The sequence below is a fragment of the Aquarana catesbeiana genome, linkage group LG07, assembly GCF_042186555.1.
Source record: "Aquarana catesbeiana isolate 2022-GZ linkage group LG07, ASM4218655v1, whole genome shotgun sequence".
Lineage (NCBI taxonomy): Eukaryota > Metazoa > Chordata > Amphibia > Anura > Ranidae > Aquarana > Aquarana catesbeiana.
This window is the reverse complement of record NC_133330.1, coordinates 72,181,686-72,200,339: the sequence shown is the minus strand read 5'-3', so window position 1 is coordinate 72,200,339 and position 18,654 is coordinate 72,181,686. Positions and strand designations below refer to the sequence as shown.

The window sequence follows — 18,654 nt, the reverse complement described above, 5'->3', positions numbered from 1 at the left end:
TCATGCAATAGATACTGGGGAGGAAGTGTGTGCGCGGGTCCGGCAGACTCAATGTTCGCTGACCACCAGGGATCGCTGCACGGAGAAGCAGAACCGGGATCTGCCTATGTAAACAAGGCGGATCAACCTTCTGAAGGGACAACATGGAGATCTGCTGTTCCTAGTGATCAGGAACAGCAATCTCTGTGTTGTTCCAGTGAGCCCAGCCCCCCCACACAGTTAGAACTCACCCAGGGAACACAGTTAACCCCTTGACTGCCCCTAGTGTTAACTCCTTCCCTGCTAGTGTCATTTATACAATGACCAATGCATTTTTTTTAGCACTGATCCCTGTAATAAGGTCACTGGTCACTTGGGGTTTTAAAATGTCAAGGGTCACTTGGGGTCAGATTTGACTGCCGCAATCCTGCTAAAAATTGCAGATTGCCGCCATTACCAGTAAAAACATAAAAAAAAAATAAAGTTCATAAATCTATCCCCCATTTTGTAGACACTATAACTTTTGCGCAAACCAATCAATATACGCCTATTGTGATTTTTTTTTTACCAAGGAATATGTAGCAGAATACATATTGGCCTAAACTGATGAATAATTTTTTTTTATATATTATATTTGGATATGTATTATAGCAGAAAGTAAAAAATATTTTTTTTCAAAATGGTCAGTCTTTTTTTGTTTACAGCGCAAAAATAAAAACCGCAGAGGTGAACAAATATTACCAAAAGAAAGCTCTATTTATGGGGGAAAAAAAAAGGACATCGATTTTGTTTGGATACAACATTGCACGGCCGCGCAATTGTCCGTTAAAGTGACGCAGTGCCATATCGTAAAAAAATGGCCTGGTCATTAAGGGGGTAAATCCTTCCAGGGCCAAAGTGGTTAATGCAAAGATACCTTATTAGAATTCTTTGCAGGTCTTTTCTATTCACAAAGTATACTGAAAATCCTTTCCAACATTACCACTTGTTGTAATACAGAAAATTTGTAAAAATCTCCCAATGACACCTTAGCGCTAAAGAATATGTGAGGCGTAGACCGGATCATTCAGAGCATCACTTCTAGAACCATCCTGGTACACAGAGCCAATGCTACTCTCTTCAAGAAATTTTGAACAAATAAAAAAAAAAAAAAACACAAAAGGGCGCAAAGGCCTAGTGCATTACCAGATAGAACTAGAATTAAAGGAGAAGTTCACCTTTGGGAACGTGTTACATGTTCCCTCCATTCTTAGGGTGGAACATGTAACATGTTCCCACTCCTGCAGCTGCTCCCTGCTCCTCTGCCTCTAGTGACAGCAAGCCGGGGATTTTCTCCTGGACCTTGTCACCATTTAAAAAAAAAAAACTTGGCCGAGCGGAGCTCTGCCCGCTCCCGGCCACTTCATTCATTGAGTTCTGTTAAAAGGAGAACTACAACTATCGACAGTCTTTGCAGCTGTCAGCTTGTAGTTCTCAATGAACTACCAGAGTGCTGTTGAGCGCTCTAGGTAGTTCACGGTCTCTTCCTGTCACTGTGTAACTGCCTGCATGTATGAGGTATGAGCAGACAGCTTACACTAACAGTCTGCAGAAGTCCTGCAAGGCACCCTCGATCTGCTAATCATAAATGCAATGCTTTCCAGGGTCCTGGTAAAAAAAAAAAAATCTAAAAAAAAAAAAAAGTACTTCTTTACCTGCAAAAAGATGTGCACTTATTTTTTTTTTTTTACAAAGGTGAACCTATCCTTTAAACTCTTGGAGTCCGCGCTATAGCCGAATGACGGCCACAGCGTAGACCTGAACTTCCGGGAGGCCATCATATGACGTCCTCCCCTTTGCATGCGCCCCGAGCGCGCTGTGATCACTGAGTCACTGAGACTCAGGTGATCACAGATCCGAGTAAGGGGCCGATCACGGCCCCTTACCACGTGATCAGCTGTCAGCCAATGACAGCTGATCACGTGATATAAACAAAAGCTCTATAATCGTTTTTTTCTTCTCCTTACGCTGACGGCGTGAGGAGAAAAAAAAGCTGATCACAGGCTTCTGTGCAAGGGACATTGGTACCGAAGAGGAAGAGGCAATTCTGCCTCATCTGTGCCACCAGTACCCCGCCAGTGCCACCTGCCAGTGCCCACCAGTGCCACCTATCAATGCCCATGAGTGCCACCTATTAATGCCCACCAGTGGTGCCAATCAGTGCCACCTAGCAGTGCTGCCTATCAGTGTAACCAACCAGTGCCGATCAGTGCCCATTATTGCCACCCATCACTGCCACCCATCGATGCCCATCAGTGTGCCTCATCAGTGTACATCAACGAAGGAGAAAAACTACCTGTTTGCAAACTTTTATAATAAAATATTAAAAAATATTAAAAACATTTTTTTTAAATTCGGTCTTTTTAAATTTTTTTAACAAAAATAAAAACCGGAGAGGCGATCAAATACCACCAAAAGAAAGCTCTATTTGTGGGAAAAAAAAATTATAAAAATTTCATTTGGGTACAGTGTTGTGTGACTGCGAAATTGTCAAAGTGCATCAGCACTGAAAGCTGAAAATTGGTCTGGACAGGAGGGGGGTTTAAGTGCCCAGTAAGCAAGTGGTTAAAGAAAAAAGGCAATGAATGTATACTCATAAAAGCCCAAGGCAATAAAACCAGATCCAAATGGCAGAATGTCCCTCATAAGGGGAGTATAAATGCACCCTGGTATCAGGAAGACTTGCCAGCTAACACGTTTCCAGGGACGAACCGTCTTAATAAAAGCATAGACAGTCTATGTGTCGCATCTATTTTAAAAGCATGTTTGGCCAAACATCCCTCCCAGCACCTCCTCCAATGAGGGAGGGACCACTGCAACAGCAGCCAAAAGTGACTCTCGGAGCCTAAACTTCTCCATCTTATATAATATAATATATTATATTATAATACAATATAGCAAAATACAGTAGGGTAAAGTGAGCACACATATATATTGAGCCCAATAGACGTCTATCTCACCTTGGTTTGGCCAAAGGTGCTTATAAGAGATGCGACACAAACTGGCTTTGCTCTGCTGAAGAGGGTTATTCCCTAGAAACGTGTTAGCTGGTAAGTCTTTGAGTCTTTGTGATGCCAGGGTGTACTGATACTCCCTTATGAGGAACATCGTGCCATTTGGATATGGTTTTCATTGCTTATCAACCTCATTCTATTTGCAATTTGTAAGTATGCATTAATTTCTTTTTTCTTTAATAAAAGTTATACCTGGTAATGCACTAAGCCTTTGTGCCCTTTTGTATTTTTTTTAATCTTTTTTTTACAGAAAATTTGTATTCATAGGTAGAGAAACCAGGAAGGGGACTAGATTTGGCTCCCAACATGATACCTAAACCAATAGTGGATCACTGTTATAAGAGCAAAGGAAGGGAATTGATATTAAAAACACACCACACTCATTTTACTCAAAAACATTAAATTGAATTTTCATTCACTTCAAACCTATCCATTTGCAAACCAGGAAATTTCAGCGGACATGTATTTGTTTGGTTTGCAAGATGCAAGGCAACCCCTTTTCTATGTATTCGTGTTGAGGTAGACCTAAAGACAAAACTTGAAACTTCAAAGTAGGGCAAATTTCAAAATACTGCCCTTTTTTGGGGGAGATTTCCCTTCTACAGGAAAAAAGAAAATCACACATTTCTGATTTGAAGGGTATCCTGAATCATGGCAGCTGAAAATGTTGAATTTACCCTCACTTTCAGGAATATTGGTGATACAGGCCAATGAGAGAGAAAGAGAGATTCTCCCTAAAGGGGACACAGACAGTAACATTTACCTTACATCTAACCCCTCACCGCTGTCCAAAAAAAAAAAGAGATTGACAGAAGCCATATTTGATACTACAGTCAATCGGAAGAAGAATATTGCTTCTTCCACTTAACATAAAGAGCCATGTAAAAAAAGAAGTTTAATAGGTTTAAATTCAGCTACACCCCTTAATAACGTAATTAAAGTGACAGAGAGGTCTATATCCTACACACCCCAAGCTGTGAATAGTAGCAGGACCACCAACTATTAACACTGTTGTATTTTACATGCTAAAGCAGAGGTTAAAAGCAAAGAATGAACAGATCACACTTACTGCTGCAGGCTGCTGGTATTGCCCTAGTTGATGCTGAGGACTCTGTGGAAGAACCTGGCCCTCAATCATAGGTGGGCTGTATACTCGTTGGATGGCTGAAGGTAGAGCATCTGGCAGGGAAGAGTAAATGACACTTTGTTGACTGCTCTGTGAATCGGAGTAAACCGTAGACCCTTGACCACTGTCAAATGTGCTGTCAGCTGCCAAAAATAATTCAGACAGGAAAAAAAAAAATGAAAGGCAAAAGCAAATAAAATCAGTATTAAGACAGGAAAAAGAAAAAACGAAAGACCTAAGCAAATAAAAAGCAGCATTAAATGAAAAACTGTACATCAGTGTTGCCAACCTACCAGATTTAAATTTACTGACACGCCACTCAAAATGTACTGGCAGAAGTTTTTACTGGCACATCCAAAAGTTACAAAATACACTTAAGTGCACATTTTAGTATAAAGGCTACAAACAAGTACAATATGCAATTAGCATGTGATTTAAGGTAGATATTACGGCTAAAAACATATTTCTTATTTTATTTTTGACATAGTAAGTAGCTCAGGGACAGGACACTAAATCGCAGTTTGCAGCAGCACAGAAGATAATGATGAGACCTCACTGACATGACACCCCCCTCCTGAGTCTCAGTGACAGTCTCTCCACACCAGGGGGTCCCTTCACTCCACTCCAGTCCATAAAGCACAAATAGTCCCCCTTCTGCTTCTGACTTGCCTTGCTCCTGTCCCACAGACCCACATAAGAGACTCCGCTCGGCTCTCTTGCACCATGACCTCACGCAACACACTCAGGCACCACCTCTGACAGACACCCCCCCGGCTGGCGCCACCTAAACCCACTGTAGAAGGCACTTGGATGGTCTCGGCCAGCTCCAGACTGGAACTGCTCATGCCAAGTGTCACATCTATATTTTTAACTGGCAATCTTTTCTGGTCACTGGCAATTACTGGCAGGTGAAAAATAGCCATTTTATTCTGGCTGCCAGTAAAAATACTGATGGTTGGCAACACTACTGTACATACTGGTTGCCTCAGTATTTTAATACAGCAATTTAAAATGCACAACATTTTCATTACACTTTGATTACAGCATAAAACCATAATCTGCCAATAATTTGAGCATTTTAACAGGATTTTCTTGTCTGTTATGCTTCGACCACTAGGTACAACTACTGTGAGTGTGGGGCAAAGTGCCCTTTATCATATGAATCCTATGTTTTGCTCCCCACCTCATAGTGGTTTTGTGCCTGCTAGTTTGTGCCATCTTCTTGGTATGTTCAGGTTAGTTATCTCCTATATGCCTTCCACCACAATGCAGGCTATATTTGCTGTGAGGGCTACGGCCTAAAGTACATTGGCACTGCATATTACTGTGATGGAACCTTGGCTATTACTTTACTGATGTCCTAACTCTCTGTTCATGTGATATACATTACTAAGGGATATCAAGCATTAACTGTCATGTCATACTGTTTTGCTGCATGCCTTAAAGAATTAAAAATCAATTCAAATCATATTTTCTTTAACCTGCACAAATTTTCATTTATAAAAATATGCAGTGGGGACAATATATCTGCCCTACAACCTCAGGTTTTAAAGGTGGGAGTTAGTCCACCCTAAAATTGGATGTCCCTATTAAGGCTCTCCTATTTAATTTTTTCCAAAGGCAAATTTTGGAGGCAAATCAAAAGGCAATAACTAAATTATCCATAACCAATCTATTCACTGTCTAAACTTGACTAAAGTAAGAATCAATACTGTATAATGCACCATATAAATGGAAGGGGTTGCATTTGTAAGCTGTCTGGCAAGCTGACCCAACTCTGGTTTGGGAGACCTTATTTACAACATTCACAATGATCAATCATACTGTATGAGTGCTGTAGTACTACTACAAACCAAGCATGAACCAACACAGCCCCTTACAAAATTCTGCACTTAAGGCATTTGAAATCAGAAGGAACACCTTTTACCTTTTCAGCGCGAGGATGAGCATGCATGGCCTCTTTTTGCCAGATTTGTTCTAACCTGTATAATCCTAAGCATGAATAGGTTTTAGTAATGTAATATTAAAGAGGCAGCATCCTTTATACATGGCTTTGTGAGTTTCTGTAGTTTCCATAAATTTGTGTCAGTTATTGTTCACAGTTATACTACTTATAGGCAAATCCACAACCTCAGCACATTTTGGATAACTCCGGAGGGCACCTAAATGTGATTATGTACAAAAACCTTAGCCATATTGTAGCTATGAGCATGAGCATCATGGTAGATAAACCCAGCGCTTATCTGTCACTTTCACACATGTCAGTGTATGTTTAACAGTCTCGGTTTCAGCTCTACAGTGAATGGAGTTGTCATTCGCATGCAGCACAGCTCAGCACTACAGCAGATAGAAGTATAGAGAGAATGCTTGGCATTGCATCTCTACACCCACTGATCAAAGCCCACATATTTCATGTGCCTAACCGCTTTGTTCATCATGGAGATTAATGTAACATCTGACTATCTCCTTATGTTTGTCAATACACGCATCGATTCAACGATTCAGTGAAACTGACATTTTGATATCCTTATTGAATTTAGCAATTATTAGTCAATTTTTCCCTACCATTTTGTTTTCAGATTGCCATTATGACTTGAGGGGCTTAAAAATTCTGTCAATTTTAAGCCAGCCTTTGAGACATATGGATGAATCAATTTAGAAACCGTCTCCTTTGATTTTTGTTACTTTTTCCAACAGATATTTGACATTAAATGTGATCAGATACATTTAGGTAAAAGTTAACATCTGTGTAGCATCAGATAATTTTTTTAAATATCAGATCAGTTAAGCAGATTGACCAGTTGATTACATTTAAAAAATCAATGCTTGTATGGCCAACATTAGAACATATAATCAGCATTTCCTGCCTCAAAAACAAATGAGTAAGACCTGAGGATATTATTGTTCAGCAATAGGGACACAGAAAATATATTTTCTAAGTAAAAATTGTTAACCTTATAGATTGATGGCCATTTCTTCCTTAGAACACTACCAACTAAAATGTAGTTTTGAAAGGCTTCACTTGGTTTTCTCTTATGAAAATCCATGCTTGCTAAATTGAGCAATTAGGATTACGTCCCAATGCACAGTTTACGAGTGCCAAATCTAGTCCCAAGGCAGGTTATTGTAAGCAACACCACAGTCAATTCTGGGAAAAAGGTATAGTGTTCCTATTTCCCAGCAGCACAAAATTACAGCTATGTTCTGATTGGTTGCTTTTAATACCACCAGATTTTTTGGTCTGGATTTTATATATTGGTTCCATCACTGAAAACAAGGGGGTGAAACGTTACTGGAATTTGTTATATTTGCAGAGGCTAAAAGATACCAAGGTTATTAATATCTTTCAGACAACTGCAAAATGGAATAAAGTAAGCTCTCTTTTCAATTCTAGACATCACTGTCAATGTCATCTACTTGAACAGTCTCATTTAAAAGTGGCCAATTTGTCTGAGGTCTGCATGGCTCCTGATTATGAACCATAGATTATTGCTTTAGTGTTTGTTAATGCATGTGTCTACATAGAACGTTATGTGATCATAATGGTGGTCATCAACTATCACTACAATCCAATTACAGAATGTTGTAATTTGAATAGCTTTTCAGTTTACTTCCATGATTTGACTTGCTTTCGGTTAGTGATTTATGGGTTAAAAGTTAAAGTGGTCCTTCACTCTCATCTATGATTTTACATGATTTTCCTATTCCTCCCCACGTTACACAATGGGATATTACATTGTCAGCTTTTTTGTCTAGGAAAGAATATTGTCCACCTCTTGAAGTCCACATCGTCAGGTGGCCACCTGTAAAAACCAGAAAGAAAATATTCTCAATGTCTTAATATACAGGTGCATCTCGAAAAAATTGATTATTGATAAAAAGTTAATTTATTTCAGTAATTCAATTCAAAAAGTGAAATGCATATATTATATAAATTACACACAGTGTGATATATTTCAAGCATTTTTCTTTTAATTTTGATAATTATGGCTTACAGCTAGTGAAAACCCAAAAAATTCAGTATCTCAGAAAATTTGAATATTGTAAAAAAGTTCAATGTTGTAGACCAAGGGTCTTCAAACTATGGCCCTCCAGTTGTTCAAGAACTACAATTCCCACCATGCCTAGCCATGTCTGTGAATGTCAGAGTTTTACAATGCCTCATGGGATGTGTAGTTCCGCAACAGCTGGAAGGCCATAGTTTGAGGATCCCTGTTGTAGACTCATGGTGTCACACTCTAATCAGCTAATTAACTCAAAACACCTGGAAAAGGGTTCCTGAGCCTTTAAATGGTCTCTCAGTCTGGTTCAGTAGGTTACACAATCATGGGGAACACTGACGACTCAGTTGTCCAGAAGACAGTCATTGACACCCTCCACAAGTAGGGGAAGTTACAAAAGATTATTGCTAAAGAAGCTGGCTGTTCACAGAGTGCTCTATCCAAGCATATTAATTGAAAGTTGAGTGGAAGGAAAAAGTGTGGTAGAAAAAGGTGCACAAGCAATAGGGATAACCGCAGCCTTAAGAGGATTGTGAAACAATGGCCATTCAAGAATTTCGGGGAGATTCACAAGGAGTGGACTACAGCTGGTGTCAGTGCTTCAAGAATCACCATACACAGACTTATCCAGGACATGGGCTACAACTTTCCCATTCCTTGTATCAAGCCACTCCTGAACCAGAGAACATCAGAAGCATCTTACCTGGGCTAAGGAGAAAAATGACTGGACTCTTGCTCAATGGTCCAAAGTCCTCTTTTTGGATGAAAGTAAATGTCCCAGAGTTTGGAGGAAGAGTAGAGAGGCTCAGAATCCAAGTTGCATGAGGTCCAGTGTAAAGTTTCCACTGTCAGTGATGATTTCAGGAGCCATGTCATCTGCTGGTTGGTCCACTGTGTTTTATCAAGTCCATAGTCAGTGGAGTCCTCTAGCAGGAATTTCTAGAGCACTTCATGCTTTCCTCTGCTGACCAGCTTTATGAAAATGCGGATTTCATTTTCCAGCAGGATTTGGCATCTGCCCACACTGCCAAAAGTACCAAAACCTGGATTAAAGATCATGGTATCACTGTGCTTGATTGGCCAGCAAACTTGCCTGACCTAAATCCCATAGAGAATCTCTGGGGTATTGTCAAGCGGAAAATGCGACAACAGACCCAACAATGCAGACGAGCTGAACGCCGCTTTCAGAGCAACCTGGGCTTCCATAACACCTCACCAGTTCCACAGGCTGATCGCCTCCATGCCATGCCTCATTGATACAGTAGTTCATGCAAAAGGAGCCCCAAACCAAGTATTGGATGCATACTATACTGTACATGGACATACTTTGCAGTAAGCCAACATTTCTGTATTAAAAATCCTTCTTTTTATTTGTCTTATATAATGTTCTAATTTTCTGAGATACTGAATTTTGGGTTTTCACTAGCCATAATCAAAATTAAAAGAAAGAAATGTTCGAAATATATCACTCTGTGTAATGAATCTATAGAATAATATTTTTTCACTTTTTGAATTGAATCACTGAAATAAACTTTTTGATTAAATTCTAATTTTTTGAGATGTACCTGTATAAGAAACAAGAATACCTTACTGGCAATCACAATGTTTAACAGAACAGGGGTGCGTTAAATGGAGGTGCAGAATCTATTTTTTGGGGGGGTGTAGGAGAATATGCTGTGGTCACTGATCTAACGCTTCACCTCCTTTTTTGTATACATATTTTATTGGGAAATCCTATAAAAGGTTATGCTTTATACATTTGGCTAAAGTGCGTTGGGGTACGCACCCCCATTCTGTTTAACATTGGGAACCAGAAAGACAGCCAGCCTCCTGATGACATCAGAAGAGACAATGGCAGTATGGGACCATGTTGTGACATACTGGTGTCTTACACCAGACAGACAACGCTGGATTGGCTGGGAGGGCAAATATGTATTTTTGAGAGCAACCCAGCTATCAAGGTAACACTAGGGCTGTCACACAACCAAGAACCCCCTGGAGTGCCCAGTGTCACAGAGCCTAGCTGCAGGCAAATGCAACAATTCATAATCATATGCAGCTAGAGATTAGTAACAAAGGATTCTCAGAGAACTATGGCAACTTGTGATATAAATCCAGAAAACAAAAGGCTTTTGTTACCAAATCAAAAGTCCTGAACATGATAAAGAAATAATGTGACAACATATTATATTACTGTTAAAATAAAGATGGCACAGCCTTAGTTACCAGAACAGTGCAAAGGATAATGGACATTCCCAAAGTACAACAATGTCAAACAAGCAATCAGTAATTGCCTCTCACTGATCTGGTTGCTGTACATTCAGCGAGCAATATTGGATTACTAAACGGTCTTCCTCACTGTCAGTCATATGCAATGCCTCTACATCATTCCGATAGAACGGACCATAGCATATGACTAAAATCATCATCCGTTATGGACTATAATTCCACTCAACCGTCAAATCAAACTGAAATTAAGCACTATGCTTCATCTGGTTTTTTTTAAGTATTCCAAGTCTACATGATCTGACACTCAAAATTTTTAAGACATTTTCAGTAAATGCTGGTTTGAAATGATCAATTTTCCCAAATGAAACTCATTCTTTTGTTATTATAAGGAGATTAGTAAGACATGTGGATTGCAAGAGGTTAATTATATCTTTATGGAAGGATGCCCCCCCCAGTCTGAGCAAGCCAATTCATTGCACTGTAATGAAATCTAACACAATCTAAGATGTTATGTATACTCAGATAAAGCTATATGACTGCCTGGTTAATAGTAATACGTCTACAGCATGATTTTTATTAACCATTAGTGGTAGCAGCAGAAAGCCATTTAAAAAATATATGTTCTACTTAATTGACTTAAAAAGGTAAACTCCAGACAAAATGTTAATTGACCTTGAGTTGCATGCAGGAAGTACAGCCAAACTGCTAAGTGCAAAGAGGGATACCTCAATACAAATCATACTGTATATGTTTTGGATGGAATAAAGTAGGCTTGGGGCCTATCTTTTATATGCTGTCTTCACTGGGGACATTTCCCCTCATTCCTGCCCCAAAGACCACTGTCACTAGGACAGAAGGTGGAGGAAATCTATTGGGAAAGCAGAAAGCCCTTTAAAAGTGATTGTAAAGGTTCTTTTTTTTGTACAAAACAAACCTGTTATACTTGCCTGCTCTGTGCAATGGTTTTGCAGAGTGGCCCAAAATGTCCTCTTCTGGGGTCCCCTAGATTTTGGCGCCTCTGAGTGACCCCATAGCAAGCCACTTGTTATGGGGGTACTTGTGTGGGCTTGATCTAGAGACTGATTGTATGTGTCTAAAGACAAACACAGCCTGGCTCGGCCCTGTCCTCCGCTCCCTTCTCACAGAATTTAACATGTTGAGATTCCTGTGAGAAGAGAGAGAAGGAAGACGAGCTGCTGCAAACATTGCAGACAGACACAGCGCTGGATCAAGATCAGGCTCAGGTAAGAATTTAAGGGGGAGGGGTAAACTGGGGGAGCAACTTCTGAAAGGTTTTTTACCTTAATGCAGAGAATGCACCAAGATACAAAAAAAATAAACTTTGCCTTTAGAATCACTTTAAGTGGCACAATGAAACAATATCCTCATTCTCCAAAAATAATCCATACACATCCACTACTTAATGACCCTGTAATCGATTTTTCATGAAATCATATCTTACAGTGTTTTTCTGCCCTCTTTTTGTCATGTGCATGGGTTTGAACCTGGGTTCTTCTGGCTCTGTGCTGTGGTCCTGTTCACTTTGCCACTGGGGAATCTGACACTCTAGCTTGGGCTGACCACACATGGTCGAATTTCAAAAGAATTTTCTTTTGAAAATAAGACATTTTGTGCGTTTTGTGATCCGACAGTGCCACCATTGATTTAGAAATTTGACCAACCAAGCCTTCAATTTCACCTCCTGTTGCTACAGAAAAGAATGGCTGGGAATCTTCTTTTCTTTCCAGGAATTTTCTTTTCTTGCACTCATGTGCATTTCTTTTTCGATTACATTTCTCACACAATTCTCCCATCATTGACTAGAAAATCGTTTGTTTTTCAAAAAATTATCAAACATGCCCGATTACTGAAATTCCATGGCCGCACGAAAAATCGGCTGTTGCTGCAGCCCACTAATGGTGTGAAATACGAACGAAAATTCTTAGATAAGAAGAAAATTCTTTCGAAATTCGACTCTCTAGCTCCAGCTGCCTTACAGCTGCAGTCAAACCACAATTAACCCAGCTTAAATTGCAGGACTTCCTGTGTAGTGGGCCCATTTGTTGGATCTGCTTCCCTGGGTGCATGAATACTGCAGAGTTACTGAACTTCTGGACTTTTACCTCTGCCCGTTTCCTGGATTACTCACTTTGCCTGATGATTCTACATTACTCTGCCAGTCTGTGTACTGCGGCGCATGTCAGTTGCGGTCTTGCTCTATACACACCACAAATCTTAGTCGCTAGTCTATCTAGGGAGCAAGCGAGGTCATGTTATTACATCCAGTGGGTCCATGGGGAACAAAAGTAGTCACCCTTCAGCAGAAGTCAGATCACAGCAAAACCTAGTCTGGGAGGACAAAGGAAATGCCAAATACTTCTGGGTTCAAGAGAGCATGTGACAAAATGGTTTTACAGGGAGTTCATAGCCCTGTGTAAGCTACAACTTGGGCAACTTGTAGCTTACAAAGGACTTTCCTTCCTGTCGGCTGAACAGAGCAGCATGGGAGTGAAAGGATGGTACTGTTAGAGAGGGTGACGTCCAAATAAACCTGCTGCTTTCCCTGTGTGGTCAAGTCACAGGTTCACTTTAAGAAATCAGGAAAAATATAAAGCAGTTTTGAAAAAAATCTGATGCAAATATATTGTGCCTGTTATTTTTGTCTCCATTGTAATTATATTCATAATCATTCATACTAATTCATAATCACATATCTTCCCAAAGCCTTTATCTCTAGATAATGGCTCAGTAAACCTAAACACTCAATTGCTTTAAACTTCAGATATTTGATTTTGTTTTTCTGAAACTAGCCATTTTAAAGAAAATCTACAGGGTATATTGACTGTGAACACGTTTTTAAGTTAAAATAATTTTTTTCTGAGAAATATATTTCGTTATTTCTTACAGATCATGTCAGGCTTTCTATTCAAAGTTTTCATAACATTAATGAAAAGATTGCAGAATTTGAATTTACAGGGTCCATTCTCAACCAGGCCTCTGTGGAATCCTAGGGCTCTTCCTGAGGTTGCTTAAGCTGTGGCTGATTAACCTATCTACTGGTGCCTGCATAGTTTCAGGTCCAACAGCAATTAGCCGAGCAAGCGGCATGACACCAATTATCTTTTCAGCCGTCTGTAAGGAGGGCATTTTGACCACCAACGTATAGGGGGCATCCTTTCCACTAGTCCCCAATGAAAAAGGGCATTCTTCCCAATTAATTTAGACCTGAAAATTACCTTAAGGGTTTCGCTGTGGTAAAAAGCTTAAGAAAAAGTGTTATACAGGATAAGCCACATAGAAAGTCTATTGTTTTCAGTCCTCATGAGCAGAATGATAGACTTGCACTGAGGAAGAGTAGTAATTAAATTACAGAAGAGTAAAATACAAAGACCATGTAGGAACACTAGAATTTATATTTTTTTTATCATTTTCAAAGATAACAAGCTTATAAACAAATGTCATCTATTGATGATCAGCAAACTATTGACTTATCACAATATACCAAACCAGGATTGGACCAGTAAGACAAGAAAATGTTCTCTGTAAGAACCTGTAGTCAGAATTGCATTCGCCCCATACAATTCAAGCAGAAGGCAAAAGCAACTAGTAAGCAGCTTAGAACAAAGTCAAAAGGCAGGTTACATGAAGGTCAACTACAGCTCAAATACTCCTGAGAAGAACTTGGCATTGAAAAGGCATCTAAAACTGATTGCAGTAATGGTAATCTGACCCAGGGCCCAAGGATAAACAGCCTAATGCTTTTTATAGTGCCAATTCTCAATATAAAGGATGGGAACTGTAGCATCAATCTGCTTTGACGCTGCATTCTATCCGCTACCATAGGACCCCCCAAAGCAGGTTTTCATGTAAATTGCTGAATGCTTCTACACTCAATAAGCCTTTATTTTAAAGTGATCCTAAAGTGTTTGCTTTGACATTTGCTTAAGCCGTTTAAAACATTTAGCATTGAACAACAGAATTAAAGCAGGTTTTAAGAGTAAAACATTTCTGCTTGGCCTAATTACTTTATGGTGATCTTGTTAATCTCATTTAAAAGATATCATTTAATCCTTTACAAATGATAGGACAAAATATTACTTAGGTTTTGAAGTTCACTCCAAGGGAATTAGTAACAAAGAAAAATGTAGGGACATCAACATTAATATATACATGCATGGATCATTACCTTGAGCATGAAATCAAGAGAGCTGCAAGAGATCTAAGGCTGAGAAAAGCAGTCAAAACTCTGCTCCAGTTTCCATTATCCGGCATAAAGTCACTGCATTATTTTTTGTAAACAAACTATATAAGCAAAATCTACAAAAACAGAGAACATCGAGTGCAGGCCAAAACGAGTTAGATGATAGTCAGCATTTTCCAGCCTAGTGACATCAAAATGCCAGTGGGAAACAGATCACTTAAAGGAGTTCTCTGCAATCTAGTGTATTCTTCACAGGAATATAATTCAAGTAGTCAGACTCCGAATGAAACTAGGTTCAATATGCTACATCTAGGTCAACAGTGGGACATCTTCCAACCAGAAGTCCTAAAAAGCAATCCCGTCAGATCGAATCCTAACGCCACCCAAAACGGAGAGATGCTGTTGCTCTCCAATGTTTTAGAAAACACCATCTTACTGCTTATAAAGTCCATAAAATAAGGTTTGTACTCACCTTCTGTGTTTATTGGAAGACAAAAGTTCTGCTTTAGATTAACTACTGGGTTTAGTGCTACCTGCAAGAGTAGGAAGCTAGGTACAATTAAACATCAAACGACTATCCAGAAGCAGCCCCTGGTGAGCAAACCCTCTCACACCATGTTAACAAGTTCAATTATATGACAGAGCAGGGCAAAAAACAAAATATTTAAACACTTGGGTAGCAGCAAAGCCAGAAGGGTGGGTTCTGTGTCTTCCAATGAACGCAGAGAACAATTTTGACAGCGAGTACAAATCAGAGACCCAGTACTACTCTCCAGCCATGCAGGCTGGCACCTGTCATCAATATTTTCCGGCACAGAAGGAGAAATGACTTTCCAGCTAGCAGAAGGGGAGAGTAGAACTACCAAAGATGTAAAGATGACTTCATCGGGCAACTTAGCTTGATCTCCCCATTCAGAGAAGATTTGTTCCAGACCCAAAACTCGTATTGGCAACCACCTACAATTATGTAGTGGGAAAACCTGAAAAAGTTATCATTTGTATAGTTTTTTGAAAGAAGAAATGTTTTGGACTGGTTAGTATCCAAGACCATCCCCAGGTATTCTAGGCGAAGTCATGAAATCAGCAAGGACTTCGAGATTCAAAATCCACCCAAGCAGGGGCTCCTAGAGAGACCCTGAACAAAGACTGCTAAAAAGTGTGCTTCCTGTGCTCTAATCTCCCCATGTACTAACGGCCAGCATGCAGGCCATGGCAAAGGGCTCCTCCCCAGTCCTCATAAGGGAAGTAGCAACAGACAAAGGCCATTGAGGGACATGGATAGTAAGCATAGCCCCCCCAATGCTTCCACCGGAGGGGTGAAGAACCACACACTAGGTAGGGGAAAAATGAAGCCAGGGATGTTGCAACTGAACCTGCAAAGAGCAAGGAACTACATTCACTCAACGTCTGAAACTGCAGGTGGCCCTATACCAGGTAGGTGATTATCTAAGACAGATTTGCGTCCTCCAATAAATTAAGAAGAAAAAATTGTTTAAGATATCTACTTTTATATAACCTTCACTGTGCAATATATTATTCATACAACCAGGCATTAGCTTATTAACAAAGGTCATGGGGGACAACCATATGCATTAGAATTCACAAGCAATGTTTGACGGTTTGTACAATTTTAGATGACCAGCTTAGTTGGCCTAATTAGCCTAAGCTACGATAAACATTACAATTGTAAATGTGAAACAGAACTCATGGGAAAACACAATATGCATTTCCAAGTATATATATATATATATTTACTTACAGGGGTGTTTTTTCTTAGCTGCCCCCTTTGGGGGGGCCATGCTTCACAAGGTTTGGGCCTTTACCACAATTCAACCAGTACTGTATATAGAAACCTTCTGCACTGAGAAAGGATTTAGAATAAGATAAACATTCAGTCACAAGCCATTATGTATTGTATTCTTACATATGGCATTCATATTACCAATTTAAAAAGTTGCATATCTTTTTTTCGCTAGGTGACTTCTGGAGCTGTCAGAGGTAAGAGGCCCCCACTGAAGCCTGAAAGATGCTGCCTTATCTTCCTAAAATTTTGCCAAAAAGGCAGGCTGTCTCAAGCCTCCTAAGTAAGCATAAGCTTATCAAATACATGCAAATACTATGCATAGTGATGCAGACAGAACTCCTGTATGATGTGAACACAGCGCATAGAAATCAACGATTTCTATGTATCCTTGCATTAGGCCTCCTTGACCAATGAAAATCAATGCAGCTCAACGGACATCGTGTGAACAAACCCTTATTGTGAGCACCATGAATTATTAAAAGGAGTGTGAGGAGCGGGTACATACATGCTACAGAAGTAATGCTGGCAGGCAGTTTGGGCAAAAATGAGTGCTGGTCTGTCTCCAATTCTTCTCCTTCATGTTGACCTATGTGGGAAGAGTGGGCAAGTGGTGGAAGGGGGACCTGGGGTACGTTCATCTGTTCAATCCCCTCCGTATCACCAGTCTCTGGCTTAATTCTCTCTCGTCTCCATTGGATTAATGCCACTCGATCACGTATTGACTTTGCAACTATCTTCACATCACTTTCATGGAAAAATCCAGACTCAATCTGTAAAGATACCATCATGAAAATAGATTTATGGACTGTGTTTGCCATCAAATTAATCTCTACATTGGATTGCATGATTGATGCAATGTAAGAAAAAGCTGCATGCTGTTTTTAATTGTGTTCAATCTGCATTTTTAACACCCACTTGAAGACGTATATGACTTTACTCAATAAAACAAAGTTTACAGTGTAACAAAGCAGACACCAGGATTACCAGCCCTTACTGTGAGACCATAACTGGGACCAACATTAAAGTCTACCTAAAAGCAAAACTTTTTTTATTTGTTTTAAATAGAGTGGAGAGGGATTAGAACATGTTTTTTATTGCTATCTGTGCCTCTGTTAAAGGGATTCACTCTCTGTATTTGCCATGCTTACCATCATCATTGAAAGTAAAAGAAAATACTACATTTTGGGTTGTCCCTAAAACAGCAATAGCGGGTAAATTCTTTAATGGCGACACTATTTCTGGTGACAACCAGGGATTCGCTCACTTTGCGAGGATTTCCTCTCACTTCCTGTTTTGGCTATGGGACAAGAAGTGAAGGAAAATCTCCCCAATGGGACAAATATGGCAAAAAGTGAAACTGGTTTTAATCCTCCCTTAGTCTATCCAGAATGGAAAAAAAAAATCTCTCTTCATCTTTTTGCAGCACAACACAACAATAAAAGAATGTCCAGTTGGGCTCAGCTAGATAAAACTCAGTCTTTGGGCCAAAAAATGGCAATATACTAAAGATTCAATAAAAACTGAAACTTTTCTTAGCTTCTCCAACTAGGTGGCAGAACAATACATTTGAGGGGGATATATTCTTAGATTGTCTGACCCATGCAGGGATCAGAGGACAGAGGATTTAAAGTAGAATTCCAGCCTAAACCTAGCTAGTCTTAAAAAGGCTCCCTCCCTCCTCCAAACACCTATGCGGGTTTCCCGGTGTAAAAAAAAAATGCATCTACTTGCCTATTTTCCTCCCACTTCAGTCCATTCACACGTTCCTATATGTCAGCCAGCGATGGGTACAGGGGAAAGGAGAGAGGGCTCAATGACGCCGAATTCCAGGAGCGGTGACATCACCCAAAAGCTTCCATATCCCAGCTGTTGTCTGTACCCACTCCTCTCCCCCGCAGCCACGGTTGGCTGACACAAGGGAGCCAGATCACATGACCAGACCAAATCAGGCATAAAATAGGCATGCAAATGCATTTTTTTTTTTTTTACACAGACTAGTTAGGTTAAGGAAATTCTACTTTAAACTAAAACTGCAGCTAGCAGCACAAGAGACCAGTACATTCCTTTGTAATGATTAAAACCTTTTGACTAAGCTTAGGCTTTAATTAGTTCATGACGTAGCCTGATTTTAGCCTATAGTAATAGGGTTTGTCCAGCCATACACTGGCACAAGTTGCACTCCACTCCCTCCAGCCAATAGACAGGCTAGTTGTCTAAAACCCAAAAGGCAGGATTTACCCTAAGGTAGCCCAACTCCCTCT

General features: G+C 39.9%; 1 protein-coding gene across 1 annotated transcript in view; it reads right to left on the bottom strand.

The window, feature by feature from the left end:
* WNK2 (WNK lysine deficient protein kinase 2) overlaps positions 1-18,654 on the bottom strand; it is a 356,194-nt gene that overhangs the window by 119,566 nt on the left and 217,974 nt on the right. Inside the window, 2 exon segments of the mRNA XM_073592324.1 lie at positions 4,102-4,301; positions 16,899-17,163. Coding sequence (XP_073448425.1) covers positions 4,102-4,301; positions 16,899-17,163 — 465 coding nt within the window.